General features: G+C 43.6%; 1 protein-coding gene across 2 annotated transcripts; it reads left to right on the forward strand.

The window, feature by feature from the left end:
* The first annotated feature begins 884 nt into the window (after positions 1–884).
* LOC139442939 (uncharacterized) lies at positions 885–16,957 on the forward strand. 2 transcript variants are annotated; one of them, XM_071223862.1, is made up of 11 exons: positions 885–965; positions 2,929–3,021; positions 5,155–5,251; positions 6,182–6,292; positions 7,704–7,804; positions 9,018–9,247; positions 10,648–11,787; positions 12,409–12,493; positions 14,253–14,301; positions 15,049–15,149; positions 15,992–16,957. In XM_071223862.1, exons 1-11 carry the CDS (start codon positions 924–926, stop codon positions 16,106–16,108), a joined length of 2,166 nt encoding a protein of 721 aa, XP_071079963.1. In that variant the 5' UTR covers positions 885–923; the 3' UTR covers positions 16,109–16,957. The 2 variants fall into 2 exon arrangements, with proteins under 2 accessions (XP_071079963.1, XP_071079964.1); XM_071223863.1 differs by having other exon boundaries at positions 6,191–6,292.
* The last annotated feature ends 3,437 nt before the right edge of the window (positions 16,958–20,394 follow it).

The raw sequence follows: 20,394 nt of genomic DNA on the forward strand, positions 1-20,394 counted from the left end.
TCACTCTTTAATGAAATACAAGAATGTTTCAGATCTGTCTGAATTACTGAACAAAGGGCATGTGCCGACACTTACATTTTCTAAAAAAATATATCTTCATATTTTTTTAAATGTATGTTTTGTGGCTGGATGTCACTATACTACTGAAGCATTCCTGTTACCCATCTGCTGACTTTGTGTGCTGGCGAATAGGTGCCTCACTCTGGGAGTGAGAGTTTGAATCCCGGATGGGACTCAACCCCGCAAAGTACTATAATTAGTACTTTAGTAAGAAAGTGTAATCCCAAATATGACAATTGTTACATCTTTCTAAAAGGTATTGTGTTCATAGCTTTCGACCTTGGGAGCCGTGGCAATTTACACTTGTCAGAGGGGTACTCAAAGTACATGATCTAGACTACAAGCTGTCGGACTTCCATTTTTGTGGAAGCCCAGATGGCTTAGTGTTAGACTTTGTGTGCTGGCGATAAAGTGACTTAATCTGTACTAGAAACGTACGTAAGTTGTACTTTGTACTTTGTACTTTGTTGTGTTACTTATATATTTACGGTATCCAAGTTGGTGCCTTACACTTGTGTTCACTCTTAGCCACGCCCCAGGAAAGCAAAACATGTACACTTGATTTTAAAAACATTTCAGTACTTACAAGGCTTATGAAAACTGAAAAGTAATAGGCCCCAGAAACCTACGATTGTCACACGAGGCGAATAAATGTTCTGACTCGGCGACTTCCTAGGTAACTGAAATAATACAATAATTCGATACAGCTTACTAGGTACAAGTATCACAGGTAGTTAAATAACATCGGCACCGGTTTCTCAAATTTTACGACTGTGTCCGGTTTTTCACATCCGATGCGGCTACTTCCGGATCGCGTTCTCGCGGGAACAAGTCACGTTACAAACTCAAGCATACAGACAACAATGTCTGTGCGACGACAGCGATATTTCACAACTTATGTCAGGGTAAGCTTACACTACGTAAAAGGGAGATTTTTCCTGTACATTTGTGAAAACGAATCCCCCTACAGTAACGTTCTTACCATAGCTGATTGTGCACCGTCATTACCAGCTGGTGACACTACAAGCTCATGTTATTCATGTTATAGCCTGCAACCTCGGGGTATCGCGGTACTTGTCATGTACGCTGAACGGAACAAAATGCACTCAATAACCTTTTTGATTATTGGTGTTCTCTGTATCAGATATCATTCATGTTATCAAACAATGCATATTTTACTGATAAAAGTTCGTTATTTACATTAGCAGCTCCGAGTAAAAGCCGGGCCTCGCGCTCTGTTTGACAAGGGAGGGAACTCCATCGTACAGAGCTCCAGATAAGCTTTTGGTGTTGTGGGTATTTTACCCATGCATTTTAAAATCATTGGGTATCAGTAATTCTACCTGCGTATTCAAATTTCTGTTACCCACTAGTTTTTTACACATGTGGGTATTTAAGTTAAATATTTAAAAACACTATTCATCTAGTCCCTGCAAACTGGTGTTGTGTGGGTTCGAGAGCTTTATAGGACTCAAAAATACCACGATACTTCCACAAGAATGTGTGATGGCAAATGATCATGATGTAACTGTCATCGTGGAGTTTGGCAAGGTTGACGGAATGCCCCTTTATAATTTCAAAATAAGTTGCTGATTTGCTAATCGAATACGCAGGGTTACTTCACAATATTTTGACGATACGCACAAGTTTTATTTTTGTAGCGTATCTGTAATGTTCGTTGCGTATTTGATACGCTTGGATTATATTTTACTGTGTATTTCTGCATTTCTTATGCGTATTTCACGCAGATACGCAGCTTATCTGGAGCTCTGTCGTATCGCGGTACAGAGAAAAGTTGTGTATTGAGGTCCGAATTGGACAAAAAGAGGACTTGATTCTACCAACCACTTGGTATGATCATGCCAGACATCAGTGATTTGTCCAGACAAGTGCAAAGACAGCACAAGTAAAATTCTAAATGTGTTATCAGCAATAGGTATTCAATGCATATTTACCGAAAAGAAAGAAAAAAATATTTTTATAAGTCAACATCAAAATATCAGAAATGATATTTTAAGATTGTTTAAAAATAATTGGATGACAAGAATTTGTCACAAAATGGAAAAATGTTAAAAGTCAACAATAAATATATAAAAAAGCACTCCTAGTATGCCCAAAGTATGTATGTATCTTTTGGTTACTAGTGAAGAACGTATTTCTAAGTTTGGCATTATGGCCCTTATCATCTCCCAATAGATTCTGGGCACAGAGCGGGAAAAAATGTGCGGACTACGTAACTTCCGTTACCTCATTAGTCACCATGAATATGCAGAGGATCTAGTTCAGGTCGATAGAGAAAGTTTACTTGGGGAACTGCGGGTTATATCGTTGGCCATTGATAGATGGGGGTAAGGCAATATTACAACAGATGCCAGAAATATGTATCAACGGATTAATAACTCCTTACTTACAGCAGACGGAAAATTCCGAGGAAATTGAAATTGTTTACGAAGTGAGCACTTCTTGGTTACTGATTTGCATTAATAGACAGCCGCTAAGAGGCGTGTCCCGCGTGAACCACTGGAAATCACAAATGCCGCGATACGATGAATGCCGCGGTACCATGGGGTCCGAGTATACTGCGGCATGATAAACTACACTATAAAACACCATAAGATCGGCTGGTACAAGCAGCCACAAACAAACACACACACACATGCATATATGTCGCTATATAAGTGCAACAATCTTGAACGCGACATCGAACCCCATTTCATCTCACCTCTCCATGTTGATTAATGGTATTCTGTTCGACATTTGTTAAAATCTCGTTTTTAAACTCCTGAAGCAGGTGAAAGTTGCACATTATGTGTTGATTCAAACTTGATTCACTCACTGTGAAATGAGCTGTGCATGTTTTGGAAACAGGTGCAGAAATGGAAAGCTCTACAGGTGGAGGTGCACCCAATGTCCTCGGAGAATACCGACTTGTCTTGGCACTTTGAAGACAGACATTTCCAGGTAGGGCCATTCAGTTTCATTGTTTTCATTGGAGTATGATTTTCATTTCATACTCTGTTTAACATTTGAAATTCCATGCTTATTTGTTGATGTCAGAGCTGACCATTTGATATCCTTTGTGGGGCAGGCTGGCATATTTTGAAAAACAATATATCCTTCCCATATAATACTGGGAAAATACATTTTCTTCCACTGAATAAAGTTTTGTGAAAAAGAAATGTAATTGTTCATCATCTTCTTCAGTGTCTTGAAGCAGTTTCAAATGCATGCATCGCTGTGCAGAGTTGTGTCCCTTGGGCACGCCAGAAACCTATGATTGTGGGTTCGAATCCCGATTAGGTTTCTAGGTTTGTCAGCACCATACCCGTGCTCGTGGGTTTCACTCTGAGACCTGCATCACTTCGGGCTTTCCTCCCACATTAAGCAGACACGCCGCGATATAACTGGAATAATGTTAATAGCGGTGTTAAACCTAACTCACTCACTCACTCACATGCATGCAAACATCACACAGATGCTCACATGCACACAAACACACAGCATTAAACAGTCAATGCTTTAGCATGTTTAGGAAATACCTAGTAAGGTCAGTACAAGATGAAATTTTTAGTAATAGCAAATGAATATTGTACATGTATCCGTGCCCCTCTTTGATTTCAAACACTGAATTGTAAGTAATTTTTTATGGGCCTACCTTTAGAATACAGTACCACAAACTTTTCAAACACGTGATCATACCCTATGACGTAATTTGTTGCCAGTCACACCGGCGAAACAATGTCCTGTGACGTCAGGGGTCATCGAGTGTGCATAAGCTCCTTCCAGTGATCTATCTTCTCTACACGAAATGTCATTGAATATGCCAAGCGCTGTGGAGAGTTTTGAATATTTGTTTACTGAATATAGCCTGCGGCAGCGCATTTTATAGCAAGCGCTAGTTTACGAAAACACTTTTATTTTCTATTTATTTTTTATTTCGTTTTTCTCGTAATTCAAGTGGCTAAAAGGGTTATAAATGGGATCTAATATACACATATTATTTTTTCGGTGCATTAATTTTCATTATTATGCAAAAGAATGTAGTTTGTTAGGGATATTTAGTGGTGCAGAAAACATCCAAATGTCGCCAGTGTTAGGGTAGGTTACCCCGAACTCTATCCTTAGCCCTTGGATCCCCTTTACGATAATTCACCCCTTTACGATCATTAGGGTTAGGAACCTGTTTAGTGGCTATTAGATTACCCTAAGTCTATCCTTAACCCTTGGATCCCCTTTACGATCAATCACCCCTTTACGATCATTAGGGTTAGGGGCTAGGTACTCGTTTAGTGGCTATTATAGATTATATAGAGGCTCCTTATATTCTTCCCACGTCGAGTAAAAAGGATGAAATGGTTTTGTGTCGAATATTTTGGCAACTGGAAACTGTCCCGGAACATTCACACAAGCCACTTTCACCGGCTACATTTTTCAGTACTGATTCAAAAGCGAACTCACCGTTGTGTAGTCACTAGTCATGCTTATTCCTCCATCGTTCCTTACTTTTATCCACATCATCCTTACAGTGTTTCCTACCACACGTTTCTGTCACAAAAATCACCCGACGAATTATTAAATACCATATCATTCATGCGCACTCACGAGTTCGACGTCTGACCTCTGACGCCTGGAGCCGTTTTCAGTTCGCGGCATATCGGCTCATTCCTCACCATCCGGTATCTTGTAGATTACGGAATGTGACGAGTGTGCCAAATGGCATCGGGATCATTCGTAAGTGTCCGTAGACTAAAGTCACGAGACACCATGCCCACCCGTAACCTTCGTAAGTGTCCGTCACCTATTCGACCCTTTTCGTTCAGTTCCGTAACGTCATAGGCATGACTAGGTAGATTTGCACTAAGTTTAACAGTGTGGACGTAGCTCAGTCGGTTAGCTGTCAGGCTAATAATCCGAAGGTCGCGGGTTCGCGTCCGACGGATTCTCACTAAAACTGGTTGCTTGTCTTATGACATGTGACCTTCGGCAGAGATCATCCTCACGAGAAGTTGTGGTACTGTATTCTAAAGGTGCTCCTGTTTTATGTTAACCTTTGACATGTAAGAAGCATCTGTATGTCATAATTGCATATTTCAGGAGATTTTGCAGTTGTTGCGGGGACCAATTTTTGAAAGAGTGAAGTTGAAAAAACATGAAATAAAAAAAGACATGGCCAAGTCGAATATCATGACAGGTAGGCTGAGGCGTTTGTTGTCATACCATTGTCACATCCAGCATGCTTACAATCTGGCAGAGTGAAAGCCAAGGCAACAATTTGAAGTCCAAATGGTTCAGGATACCTATTGCTGGTGGAAGAATTTCAGAAATATTGGGGACTACTTCCGTCTTTGCACGAAATGCTAACTCCCTTCTCATTAACGCCGCAATGTTACTGGAATACTGTTAAAAGCGGCTTTAAACCAAACTCACTCACTCACTCACCCTTCTCATTGGGAATGGGACTGTTATGTTTACTGGAACAGCTGAGAGTTTTGTGAATTGTAAAGGTTAAGTTATACCCACTTTATGCTATCAGTGTAAATGGCCTTGTCTTCTCCGAAACTTACTGCCAGATATTGAGCCAAGGGTAAAGTTGTGGTCTTAAGGATATAATTGTCAGATTGCATTTTTGTCAAAAGATGTGACACCACAACATATGCTGTCCTCTCTTTACTACTGTACATGAGTTAGTGATTGACTGGTGCTTTACATGACGGGCATGGCAGGTACTCTGTGCATAGCTTCATAACAACATGACCCGTGAAGATCCGGGTTAGAATAGGTCTTCAGCAACCCATGCTTGCCGTAAATGGGATCAGGTGGTCAGGGTTGCCGACTTGGTTGAAGTATGTCATCAATCCCAATTGCGTGGATTGATGCTCATGATATCAATCACTGGATTGTCTGGTCCAGATTTGATTATTTACAGACTGCCGTCATATAGCTGGAATATTCCTGAGTGCGGCATAAAACAACAAACAAAATCATAACAACATAGTGGAGTATAAAAGTAGACAGCTGACTATATACCAAACATCAGCCCAGGGAAAGGGAGTTAACTGACTTTTCCACCAGTGTCCACCTTGTAATGATGATGATGATTTATACATGTTCCTGCTGTCAGGACCTACAGTCCGCCTTGGATATGATTTTCGAGCTAAGCCGGAATATGAGACCTGCCTTCTGCCGATATCTCAGCCACTGTACACCAGCGATAGTGAGGAAGAGCAGCAGGGTCAGTATGTCATTGTCATACACCCGTTGTACACCCATGACATACCCGTCATACACCTTTCACACACCCGTCATACACCCCATCGCACACCCATCACACACCCATCATACATAGCCCTGTCACACCCCGGTCATACAGACATATCCCTGTCACACCCTGGTGATTCAGACATATCCCTGTCACACCCCCAGCATACTGACATAGCCCTGTCACACCCCGGTCATACAGACATATCCCTGTCACACCCTGGTGATTCAGACATATCCCTGTCACACCCCCAGCATACTGACATAGCCCTGTCACACCCTGGTAATACAGACATATCCCTGTCACACCCCGGTCATACAGACATATCCCTGTCACACCCCCAGCATACTGACATAGCCCTGTCACACCCTGGTAATACAGACATATCCCTGTCACACCCCGGTCATACAAACATAGCCCTGTCACACCCTGGTAATACAGACATATTCCTGTCACACCCCGGTCATACAAACATATCCCTGTCACACCCCGGTCATACAGACATATCCCTGTCACACCCTGGTCATACAAACATATCCCTGTCACACCCCGGTCATACAGACATATCCCTGTCACACCCCAAGCATACAAACATAGCCCTGTCACACCCCGGTCATACAGACATACGCCTGTCACACCTCGGTCATACAGACATAGCCCTGTCACACCCCGGTCATACAGACATATCCCTGTCACACCCCGGTCATACAAACATAGCCCTGTCACACCCTGGTAATACAGACATATTCCTGTCACACTCCGGTCATACAAACATATCCCTGTCACACCCCGGTCATACAGACATATCCCTGTCACACCCTGGTCATACAAACATATCCCTGTCACACCCCGGTCATACAGACATATCCCTGTCACACCCCAAGCATACAAACATAGCCCTGTCACACCCCGGTCATACAGACATATTCCTGTCACACCCCGGTCATACAGACATATCCCTGTCACACCCTGGTGATACAGACATATCCCTGTCACACCCTTGTAATACAGACATACGCCTGTCACACCTCGGTCATACAGACATAGCCCTGTCACACCCCGGTCATACAGACATAGCCCTGTCACACCCCGGTCATACAGACATAGCCCTGTCACACCCTGGTCATACAAACATAGCCCTGTCACACCCTGGTCATACAGACATAGCCCTGTCACACCCCCGGTCATACAGACATAGCCCTGTCACACCCCGGTCATACAGACATATCCCTGTCACACCCTGGTCTTACAAACATAGCCCTGTCACACCCCGGTCATACAGACATGGCCCTGTCACCCCCCCAGCATACAGACATATCCCTGTCACACCCTGGTAGTACAGAAATAGCCCTGTCATACACCCTTGTGTTTCTTGTGACTGCAGCGTGGACGTCTGGATACCGCAGCCTCAGTCTGCACCATGAGAAGCTGGTTGTGTATAGCTGTCTACTGAAGGAGAAGTCCAGTCAGAGCAGCATGGCCCAGGTCAGTTACAGCATGGCCCAGGTCAGTTACAGAATGGCCCAGGTCAGTTACAGCATGGCCTAGGTCAGTTACAGAATGGCCCAGGTCAGCTACAACATGGCCCAGGTAAGCTACAGCATGGCCCAGGTCAGTTACAGCATGGCCCAGGTCAGTTACAGCATGGCCCAGGTCAGTTACAGCATGGCCCAGGTCAGTTACAGCATGGCCCAGGTCAGTTACAGCATGGCCCAGGTCAGTTACAGCATGGCCCAGGTCAGCTACAGCATGGCCCAGGTCAGCTACATCATGGCCCAGGTCAGTCACAGCATGGCCCAGGTCAGTCACAGCATGGCCCAGGTCAGTCACAGCATGGCCCAGGTCAGTCACAGCATGGCCCAGGTCAGTCACAGCATGGCCCAGGTCAGTTACAGCATGGCCTAGGTCAGTTACAGCATGGCCCATGTCAGTCACAGCAGAATGGCCCATGTCAGTTACAGCATGGCCCAGGTCAGTCACAGCAGAATGGCCCATGTCAGTCACAGCATGGCCCAGGTCAGTCACAGCATGGCCCAGGTCAGTCACAGCAGAATGGCCCAGGTGGTCAGTCACAGCAGAATGGCCCAGGTGGTCAGTTACAGCATGGCCCAGGTCAGTTACAGCATGGCCCAGGTCAGTCACAGCATGGCCCAGGTCAGTTACAGCATGGCCCAGGTCAGTTACAGCATGGCCTAGGTCAGTTACAGCATGGCCCATGTCAGTCACAGCATGGCCCAGGTCAGTCACAGCATGGCCCAGGTCAGTCACAGCATGGCCCAGGTCAGTCACAGCATGGCCAAGGTCAGTTACAGCATGGCCCAGGTCAGTCACAGCATGGCCCAGGTCAGTTACAGAATGGCCCAGGTAAGTTACAGCATGGCCCAGGTCAGTTACAGCATGGCCCAGGTAAGTTACAGCATGGCCCAGGTAAGTTACAGCATGGCCCAGGTCAGTCACAGCATGGCCCAGGTCAGTCACAGCATGGCCCAGGTCAGTTACAGCATGGCTCATGGCATGGTGGGGGTGGTGGGATGTTTCACTCAAGATAGTTTTGTGCATCAGGAACAATAAATGCCTTTGATTTGGACTACTGAAATGTTTTCTTTAACATTGGATCACTTGAACTGACCATGTGGATTTAATCCATATTCAGTTGTGACCTGGAGCCCCTTGTTTAAGTGAGATGTGGTTTGTTCAGATCCTATCTGTGATGTCGACGGAGTGCAGCAGCAGTCAGCAACCACAGAAAGTCAGCATCAGCAGCTACTTCCACAGAGTTGTCCCCCCTGGCGGCACACCAGCCAAGTCATCACAGTCCAGCGCTTCAACACCAGGTGGCGCTAGGTCCCCCCCAGCATGCAACACAGGCCAGGATGATGTGGCCACAGCCCTGCCCTCCGACACACGCAAGAGAAAACTAAAAAGCATGTATGCTACTGCATGTTAGGTGGAATCAGGGTTGAGGATTAGTCAGTGGGTGATCTTTAGAAAACTGGGTTGAAAGGTTGTGTTATTTTCATAGGTTTAATTAATGGAATAAACCTTTTAGGGTCAATATAGATTCCCAGGATCTCATACTTGTCATAAACATGGGTTGTTGGTAATGCCACACTCAGCAATATTTGGGTATAAAAATAGTCATGACCAGACAATCCAGTGCTGATGCTATTAGCAGCATCCAACACCATTGGGATACAATGACACAAAGTCAATGAACCTGAGCAATCTGTCAGTATCTGACTCATATGACAATTTGCTGGAGACCTGGTCTCCCCAGAATGCTGACTGATGGGGAGCCATGGCAACTGAAGAATGGGTGCAGGCTTCCAGATCAGTTAATATTCTGCGCCATTAACTTATTGTTATTCAGTGTTGAAATTTGGGGACTAAAATGTGTGGAATTACAGCATCAAATTCTCATTCACTACTATTGCTGACCCGTGAAGATCCGGGGTAGAATAGGTCTTCAGTAACCCATGCTTGCCGTAAAAGGTGACTATGCTTGTCGTAAAAGCCGACTTGCGGGATGGGGTGGTCAGGTTTGCTGACTTGGTTGATGCATGTCATCAATCCCCATTGTGTCGATCAGTGCTCATGATGTCAATCACTAGATTGTCTGGTCCAGACTCAATTACAGACACCGTCATATAGCTGGAATGTTAGCTGATTGAGGCATTAAACAGCAAACAAACTACTATTGCTACAGTCTACTCATTCTTTAAATCCTGCAGATTCTGTTTTACACGTAATGGCCCTTTCATACTTTGTCTCTTGGCTGATTTCTTTGTGATATACAGAGCTCCAGATAAGCTTTTGGTGTTGTGGGTATTTTACCCATGCATTTTAAAATCATTGGGTATCAGTAATTCAATCTGCGTGTTCAAATTTCTGTTACCCACTAGTTTTTACAGATGTGGGTATTTAAGTTAAATATTTAAAAACACTATTCATCTAGTCCCTGCAAACTGGTGTAGTGTGGGTTCGAGAGCTTTATAGGACTCAAAAATACCACGATACTTCCACAAGAAAGTGTGATGGCAAATGATCATGATGTAACTGTCATCGTGGAGTTTGGCAAGGTTGACGGTATGCCCGTTTATAATTCAAAATAAGTTGCTGATTTGCTAATCGAATACGCAGGGTTACTTCACAATATTTTGATGATACGCGCAAGTTTTATTTTTGTAGCGTATCTGTAATGTTCGTTGCGTATTTGATACGCTTGGATTATATTTTACTGCGTATTTCTGCATTTCCGATGCGTAATCCACGCAGATACGCAGCTTATCTGGAGCTCTGGATATATATATAGTTTTTGCTCTTTCCAGAATCAAACGAAGTGGACCCAAATTGTCGAAGAAAGCTAAGAAAATGAAGACGCTGAAAGACATTTTGAAGCCAGGAATCCCTTTAGAGTGTGCTGGAGGTAGTCTGGAGGCCAATGCTACAAGTGACAGTGAATTCAGCAGAATGTCATTCTTCGGAGATTTACCTGAAGCAGATTGTCCAACTGTGGATGATAATAATACTCAACCAGATCCAAGACGTGAAATTATTGACAGAATTAAAGCAAACGCTACAGAACCGAAAGACTGCTCAGAAATAGAAATGGGTACAAGATCAGAAAGTTACAAAAACCTGGATTTGTTTTCAGAAGATTCCCATAAGAAATGCAAAGTGACATCTGTGTGTGGTGACAACGACAATGTTCAGATCAATTCAGGTAACCATTGTAACCGGTCATATGGCTCGGAGGACATGTTTATGGAACACTGTGATGAAGAAACAGAGGATGAAGTAAACATCACTGAACTGAAGAAAGCTGAATCTGAATATCATACTGCAAAGGAGAAGATGGACTCTGCAATCTGTAAGCCTGTGTGTAGTCCAACACGTCTACAATATGACGGAACATATGACTCGGAGGGTAGTGATTGTTGTATGATGCCAGAGATTTCTTTACAGAGTGATCAAGTTCAAGTGTCTGTTACAGATCACATTCCTCACTCAAGATCTGAACCTATATTAAAAGGTTCAGGGATTAAACATTTGAGAATGGATTTCATTCAAAGAAGGCTTACTGTAGGTTCGAATGAGACCTTACCATCAGCAAGTTTTATACATGAGTTTGACCCCGATACTCCCGATGTGAACTCAGGAAGAGTGGTGGCAGAAGGAAATGGTGATGAAGGCTGTACCAAGAGAAACAGATTTGTGGAAACGGAGGGAAGTGTGTCCGATAAAATAGATTGTGAAGTCTTGCCGCAGATAACTTTGAAGAAGCGAGACCGAAGCTGGAGAAAATCCTTGGCACTGTTGATGAAAGAGAAGGACAGTCCCCAAGAAGTTGAGAAGGAAGTGATTGACTGTGATACCATCGACTGTGATCTGATCGAGGTGCTGGAGGAACTCCCAAGGCATCCCATGATCCTCACAGAGGACCTGAGACAGGAGCTGAGTCGAGTCAGGTACAAAGGGTGCTTCCCTCCTTGCTCCACACAGATACAAGTCTGTTCGAGGTGCCGTGCTCAGATACTAATAGTTATGTGTTTCTCGCAGTCTGTTCCAGGTTCCGTGCACAGATACCAATAGTTGTGTGTTTCTCGCAGTCTGTTCCAGGTTCCGTGCACAGATACCAATAGTTATCTGTTCCTCGCAGCCTGTTCCAGGTTCCGTGCACAGATACCAATAGTTATGTGTTTCTCGCAGTCTGTTCCAGGTTCCATGCACAGATACCAATAGTTATGTGTTTCTCGCAGCCTGTTCCAGGTTCCGTGCACAGATACCAATAGTTATCTGTTCCTCGCAGTCTGTTCCAGGTTCCGTGCTCAGATACCAATAGTTATGTGTTTCTCGCAGTCTGTTCCAGGTTCCGTGCACAGATACCAATAGTTATGTGTTTCTCGCAGCCTGTTCCAGGTTCCGTGCACAGATACCAACAGTTATCTGTTCCTGGCAGTCTGTTCCAGGTGCCGTGCACAGATACCGATAGTTATGTGTTCCTGGCAGTCTGTTCCGAGTTCCGTGCACAGATACCAATAGTTATGTGTTCCATGCAGCCTGTTCCATGTTGCACCTGTTTGTTTCAGGACCGAGTCGGAGCTGAGAGAGTCCCACATTCAGATGATGGTGTTGGCCAGTGAGGGCTATCTCCGATCCATCTTCACAGGCCAGGTGATGATCATTTTCCTGTGAGGTGTTGAGGCTGAATACTGGGTACTGTGAGATGGGTGTTATCAATTGTTGAAGGAGGCGGCACACTTTCTTAACTATCTAGCTCATCCGGAAATAAAATTCAATGAACATGAAGAGGTACAAAAGCATTTCCTCATGTTGGCAAACTTCAGTACAAAGGGCACACATAAACATCTGTGTGAGTGCCCCTGTGGTACACTTCACACGTAAACATCTTTATGCGTGCCCTGTGGCACACTTCACACGTAAACATCTATGTGAGTGCCCTGTGGCACACTTCACACGTAAACATCTGTGTGAGTGCCCTGTGCCACACTTACACGTAAACATCTGTGCGAGTGCCCTGTGGCACACTTCACACGTAAACATCTATGTGAGTGCCTTGTGGCACACTTCACACGTAAACATCTGTGTGAGTGCCCTGTGGCACACTTCACACGTAAACATCTATGTGAGTGCCTTGTGGCACACTTCACACGTAAACATCTGTGTGAGTGCCCTGTGCCACACTTACACGTAAACATCTGTGCGAGTGCCCTGTGGCACACTTCACACGTAAACATCTGTGTGAGTGCCCAGTGGCACACTTCACACATAAACATCCTTGTGAGTGCCCAGTGGCACACTTACACATAAACATCTGTGCGAGTGCCCTGTGGCACACTTCACACGTAAACATCTGTGCGAGTGCCCTGTGGCACACTTCACACATAAACATCCTTGTGAGTGCCCAGTGGCACACTTACACGTAAACATCTGTGCGAGTGCCCTGTGGCACACTTCACACGTAAACATCCTTGTGAGTGCCCAGTGGCACACTTCACACATAAACATCCTTGTGAGTGCCCAGTGGCACACTTCACATGTAAACATCTGTGCGAGTGCCCTGTGGCACACTTCACACGTAAACATCCTTGTGAGTGCCCAGTGGCACACTTACACGTAAACATCTGTGCGAGTGCCCTGTGCCACACTTCACACATAAACATCTGTGCGAGTGCCCTGTGGCACACTTACACGTAAACATCTGTGTGAGTGCCCTGTGGCACACTTCACACATAAACGTCTGTGCGAGTGCCCTGTGGCACACTTCACACATAAACATCTGTGCGAGTTCCCTGTGGCACACTTACACATAAACATCTGTGTGAGTGCCCTGTGGCACACTTCACACGTAAACATCTGTGTGAGTGCCCTGTGGCACACTTACACATAAACATCTGTGTGAGTGCCCTGTGGCACACTTACACATAAACATCTGTGCGAGTGCCCTGTGGCACACTTACACGTAAACATCTGTGCGAGTGCCCTGTGGCACACTTACACATAAACATCTGTGCGAGTGCCCTGTGGCACACTTACACGTAAACATCTGTGCGAGTGCCCTGTGGCACACTTCACACGTAAACATCTGTGCGAGTGCCCTGTGGCACACTTACACGTAAACATCTGTGCGAGTGCCCTGTGGCACACTTACACGTAAACATCTGTGTGAGTGCCCTGTGGCACACTTCACACGTAAACATCTGTGCGAGTGCCCTGTGGCACACTTCACACGTAAACATCTGTGTGAGTGCCCTGTGGCACACTTCACACGTAAACATCTGTGCGAGTGCCCAGTGGCACACTTCACATGTAAACATCTTTGTGAGTGCAACATGGCACTTGATAAAAATGGATTCCAGTCTCTGAAGACCCTTGGGTGGAATTTGTATTAACATATGTCTCTTGCTTGCAGATTCAGTGCCGAAGACATGAAGACTACAAGAGAGGTGGAATAGCCAGGTGTAAGTACACGAGACATGTAGCCAGATGTAAATATCCCCTTGAGGTAGACAATTTGCTGGGCAGAGTTGTATCCCTTAGCTGTGCCAGGATCTGTTGGTCGTTTGTTTAAATCCCAGGTTTGCCTTAGTTATGTTTTGTCTGTCAGCTAAAAACCTGCTCTCCTAAATTCACCAGAGTGTAAAACATTGTCAACCTAAGTAAGGATAAGAATTTATGGATGAACAACTTGTTTATTACAATTAAGAGCGACGTTTCGGTGTTGATTCTAACACCATTATCACATGCTTGGTAGTGGTGGCAATGTTCTGGTAGTGGTGGCAATGTTCCAGTAGTGGTGTCAATGATCTGGTAGTGGTGGCAATGTTCCAGTACTGGTGTCAATGTTCCGGTAGTGGTGGCAATGTCCTGGTAGTGGTGGCAATGTCCTGGTAGTGGTGGCAATGTTTTGGTAGTGGTGGCAATGGTCTGGTAGTGGTGGCATTGTTTCAGTTGTGGTGTCAATGTTTTGGTAGTGGTGGCAATGGTCTGGTAGTGGTGGCAATGTTCTGGTAGTGGTGGCAATGTTCTGGTAGTGTTTGCAATGTTCTGGTAGTGGTGGCAATGTTCCAGTAGTGGTGGCAATGATCTGGTAGTGGTGGCAATGTTCTGGTAGTGGTGGCAATGGCAATGTTTTGGTAGTGGTGGCAATGTTCTGGTAGTCGTGGGAATGTACCAGTAATCAGATATTGTGTCATGCTTTGTTTCAGTGAACCTCAACTATCAGGTAAACCTTGGGATGTTCTCTGAGCCTCAGCAGGATGCTGTCATGGAAACTCTAATGGCAATATTTTGTAAACGCCATCATAAGGTATGTACGCCAGAATGATTTGTATAGTCATATGCAACCAAACCACTTAAAACTCCTTTATTAATAGTGCCCAGGTCACACAAATATATATAGGTACAATCTCATAAAATCAGATCTTTCCTCCAGTACGATACTTTCTGCATGAAGAGGTCACATCAGATGAACTTTCTAATCAGCGTTAAGGCTTTTCCATTCTTGGTATGAGCAAGGAAAGCATTCAGACAAGCATATCTGATTTCTGCATCATGGAAACGGTTAATATCAGGGATTTCTGAATGCAAACAAATATAGCCACACTATAATATTGCTTTGGATGGTAGGGACTGAAGTTTACAAAACGAGGCTCAAGATTGGACTGTAAAAGTTGGCACATGGTTTTACCCGAAGCGTCCTCCTACATTGTGCTATGGAGGTGTTGTCAGATTGTCATGCAGGGAGGTATAGTATCGGAGTAAACAACCTCATTTTAATGCCTGGCTTCAGATTCCTCCCCATACACTGATTTGAACTCTTTCAGCACTGTAATAACCAATCAATTGTTGCACAGTGACAGTTCTTGTCAGGAGGTTATTGTCCTTGTACACGTCCCAGTGCCCTATTCAGAGCTAAGTGTTGCAACTACCCAGTATGAAGTGGTAACAACAGGAAGTTTGTAGATGGATGCTTTGAGCTCACTTAACTCTTGTTCTACAATTTCATTGTTTTGTTTACAGTGTCTTCTGTAATACATTAGAAACTGCATGAAAGAGCTCCTCACCATGTTAGGCCATGTGCCGTCACTAGATATGATAGCTGTAATGATGAGAGAGCTCCACACACAGCATGCCTCCCTCTTGTTGCAGTACATGGACTACCTCCTGAAGGTGCTGCTGCCGGAGATGATGATTCGGATCCTGATGGAGGTGAAGCACACGACCTACGATGACACGGAGGCACTCATGAGTGGGGCTATCCAGTAGTCTGTAGAAACACCAGCACTCTTGCAGGGCCAACAAATGAGGTTAAGCTCTCTCTGTGAGACTGTAGCGACTGATGAGCGGCACTCTTGTGGCCAACTGATGAGGTTAAGCTCTCTCTGTGAGACTGTAGCGACTCTGATGAGCGGCACTCTTGTGGCCAACAGATGGGGTTAAACTCTCTGCGAGACTAGCGACTCTGATGAGTGGCACTCTTGTGGCCAACAGATAAGGTTAAGCTCTCTCTGTGAGACTAGCGACTCTGATGAGTGGCTCTCTTGTGGCCAACAGATGAGGTTAAGCTCTCTCTGTGAGACTAGCGACTCTGATGAGCGGCACTCCTGTGGCCAACAGATGAGGTTAAGCTCTCTCTGTGAGACTAGCGACTCTGATGAGTGGCACTCTTGTGGCCAACAGATGAGGTTAAGCTCTCTCTGTGAGACTAGCGACTCTGATGAGTAGCACTCTTTGTGGCCAACAGATGAGGTTAAGCTCTCTCTGAGACTGTAGAGACTCTGCTGAGTGGCACTTTTGTGGCCAACAGATGAGGATAAGCGCTCTGTGTGACTGTAGAGACTCTGATGAGTGGCACTCTTGTGGACAACTGACAGGGTTAGGTACATCTACATAATTGCGTGATGTCTTGTAGCTTCTGTGAATCATTTGCCTTGGGACTCCCTGATCAATACCTGTTCAGCTGAATGAATTGTCTGCTCTGTCATCTTGTGTAACATGAACCCTCTCATTGAGCATGTTGAGCAAGGAAAGTGTTTGTAATCAATGAAATGAACTATTTATCATATCCTCAGATTTGAGCATAATTAAGCTCTTGTTTTTTGTCAACCATGACCAGTAAAGTGAACAATTTGAAATATTTGTGTTGGATCTTGTTTTGCAACCATTGCACAGATAACTTGTAATAGCCAGTGGTGGCTCAATGATATTGCCTGGAAAGTCCAGCCTAGTTCAGCAAGGTTGGAAACTGGACTTTTGTAGTCTTCCCTTGCCTCGGGAAGATGGCCGCATCAACAATACTCACACAGGACACAGTAAAGAACACATTGATAATATAAATATATTTATTTGGAATGGCATCTGTTACATCATAACAGCAATAAATATATCCTAACTTACAAATTGACATGAAATAAAGCAAAAAGTATTCGAAAACAACAAACTTGTATTTCATTTTAGCAATATAGAAAAAGAATCCAAAATGAAGGCAATAATAATCTTGGGAAGTGTAGACAAAAAGAATTACTTCACAATATCCAGATATATAATCATTCAATATCACTGTATGAAATATTCATTTTTCTCACATCGGAATCCTGGCATCTCTAAGGGATTGAACTATGGCGCCTTGGTATTACATCTTGGAATATCTACAATTTGGGATGACCTAACCCTCTCTCACACACACACACACACACACAAACTTCTTATCCATTAGAAACATGCTCGGCGTAGCAGGCTTGGCTGAAAATATATAATAAAATTGGGACGTGTACTTTTGTGTCACTGCCTATTTCTATATCTGTATATTCAGAAATTAGAGCTGTAAGTAATATATCCTGCAACTGAATGTGGCTGTGTACAAGATGGTAATTCTATGTAATAGATACTCAGATCTTGTTCATGATGGACCCATCCTTGTTACTATTGTGGCACCTGTTTCAACATGTTCAAAGACTTATTAAAAGTTTTGCTTATTTATCATTTACAAATCCATTTATCCATCAGGTTCATCAACAGTTCTCCTTTCTTTCAGATAACATACTTACTTTTTTTTGTCTTTTTGTTTTTCTGAACTAAACGACTTCAACATTAGAATTAGTGTCCCATGTTCACTTGCAACACAAAAGAGCTAATAGGATCTGTAGCTCACGTGCATATCCTGGGATACTTGTTTAGGAGAGTGAGTGAGTTGTGTTTAACACCGCTTTATACAGTATTCCAGTTATATCACGGCGTGTCAGCTTAATGTGGGAGGAAAGCCCGAAGTGATGCAGATCTGTTTTCCATTTGGTGAAACCCATGAGCAAGTGTATGGTGCTGACAAACCCAGAAACATATTTGGGGCAAAACGGGATTTGAACCCACAATCATAGGTTTCTGGCATGCCCAAACTCTGCACAGCGAATCGCGGCCCCTTAGACGACTGGGTCACCTGTGCCCCTTGTTGAGGAGAAAACAAATCTCCGCGACTTCGGTTGAAAATGTAAACACAAGGGAGAAGGGACAAAATACTGATGTCCAGGTCTGTAATGGCCCGTTTTGACTAACCACCTGTATCCGATCCACAATTTTATTGCAGGCCACTTTACCAGTTGATACAAAACTGAGAGGTTTTTCACCGAACAAAGAAAATAATGGAAATTACGTGTTAATATTGTAGGATAAATTTTATTTGTGATGTCAGACGCTTACAAACATACAACAATGATATTCCAACATTCTAAAATATTACCCAGCTGTGAAACCATTCAAAGTCACAGAGAACATTGATAGTGGGCAGCAAAACGTAATAAGAGTTGCCTCCCTTGATAGGAAGGAGCCAGCTGGCATAAGGTAGATGGGTGATTTCACAACTAGTGGCTCAAACGGGGTCCCACTATTTCTTGTCCAAAAATTGCAAAAATAAAATGAGTTAAACCATTATTTTCCTGGTTGTGAAATATAGGATTGTCATTTACTGAACTTAGAATAACAAATTGTAGACAGATCATGGTTAAAAGCCAAAAAATAAACAAATGGCAACATTGGGGTAGCAATTTTCCCAAGTCCCTGATGGGACTTTATGATTTTATACAAAGATTTTTGTGCACTTAAAATTATAAATAGTCAACATTATCACTTATTAGGTTAACTGGTATCATAGTTCGCAGGGCCACGTATAGCCATACTATACTGACTGTACTGATTACACTAAAAAAGTAATCAGTACAGTCAGTATAGTATGGCTATATGTGGCCCTGTGTCATAGTTTAACAATTAGCAACCAACAATTTGAATATGGTTGCAAAATAACAAAATTATTTGAAGTTGTGAAATGAAAACAACATATCCCAACTGATTATGTCATTACGGTCACATCACCCTAAAGCAGCTGTTCTTGGTCGTAAGGGGGAATAACTCTCGGTATATTACGTGTCCGAGGGTCTAGTTCAAGATGGCTGACAGCTAACAAGACTTGTTGATGGTGAGTACTTTCGACAATAATATGAAAATCTATGATTATTAGCCCAAATTTAATGAATATACTTAATGTTTGTCATTGCCAAACGCTCAATATCAAGAGTTTTTCTTCATTATTTGAGATTGTTGTTTGATCACGTGTCTGTCAAGAGTTCAGTAACCTTCACCATCATGGGATATCATGACATAATTTTTGTGTTTTGATATGATCATTATTTACAAAATTGACAAAAATAACCAACATTTATACAATTCTTATATGACATATTCTTCAGACCTGTTGCCTGCCATGAAGTAAGATGTTCCTTATCAAAACCTAAGAATCTCCAATATGACTTCCATCTTCTAAATGAAAATATCACCTTTTAGGTAGTCACTTTTAGTTTTGAACTTCTTAATCATGCATTATTTACCCAATTTTCAGCCACCCACTCGGCCTTTAATACTGTTACTTGAGTATGAAGTAAACTGAAGTAACAGTATTTAAGGTGTAGTCAAATCAGGGCTTTTGAAAGGAGGTCCTCCCGAAGAGCAGAGTGGAGATCTAATGTTGCATTCATGTAACAGTAACCAACAGAATGTCTTACTTTCCTGTTGGTTTACTGTCAATCAACAATCTTACCATATACAGTTACGTCACAGATGCCGTAATGAGCCACCCAACTGTGCAACTCTTTAATAAACAAGAGAAAGAAAGATATGCCAACACAGTCTTTGCTGGTCAAGCTATCAGTCGAGCCAAAGGGTGAGTGAGTGAGTGAGTGAGTATGGTTTTACGCCGCTTTTAGCAATATTCCAGCAATATCACGGCGGGGGACACCAGAAATGGGCTTCACACATTGTACCCATGTCGGGAATCGAACCCGGGTCTTCGGCGTGACGAGCGAACGCTTTAACCACTAGGCTACCCGACCGCCCCTCGAGCCAAAGGAGTTCCAGCGAGCAGTTGTTCAGAGAGCCCAGAGTTGACATGGCCCTTAGCTAAAAAATCTGAAAGGAATTCGCAAAACTAATTTGTTCTATATTTGTGAAGTTACTGTTATAGTTTTCTAACATTTCTGTTTTAGTTTCCTTTGCATATTTTACAGTAA

This window comes from Haliotis cracherodii, unplaced genomic scaffold (genome assembly GCF_022045235.1).
Source record: "Haliotis cracherodii isolate W230 unplaced genomic scaffold, xgHalCrac1.p SCAF_5, whole genome shotgun sequence".
Taxonomy (NCBI): Eukaryota; Metazoa; Mollusca; class Gastropoda; order Lepetellida; family Haliotidae; genus Haliotis; species Haliotis cracherodii.

What these genes read in the sequence shown, in the direction of transcription:
- LOC139442939 (XM_071223862.1), top strand. Translation starts at nt 924, where the DNA reads ATGTCTGTGCGACGACAGCGATATTTCACAACTTATGTCAGG. An exon ending in TTGAAGACAGACATTTCCAG is followed by an intron (nt 3,022 to 5,154) that starts GTAGGGCCATTC and finishes TGCATATTTCAG; the next exon opens with GAGATTTTGCAGTTGTTGCG. An exon ending in GAGAGGTGGAATAGCCAGGT is followed by an intron (nt 14,302 to 15,048) that starts GTAAGTACACGA and finishes GCTTTGTTTCAG; the next exon opens with TGAACCTCAACTATCAGGTA.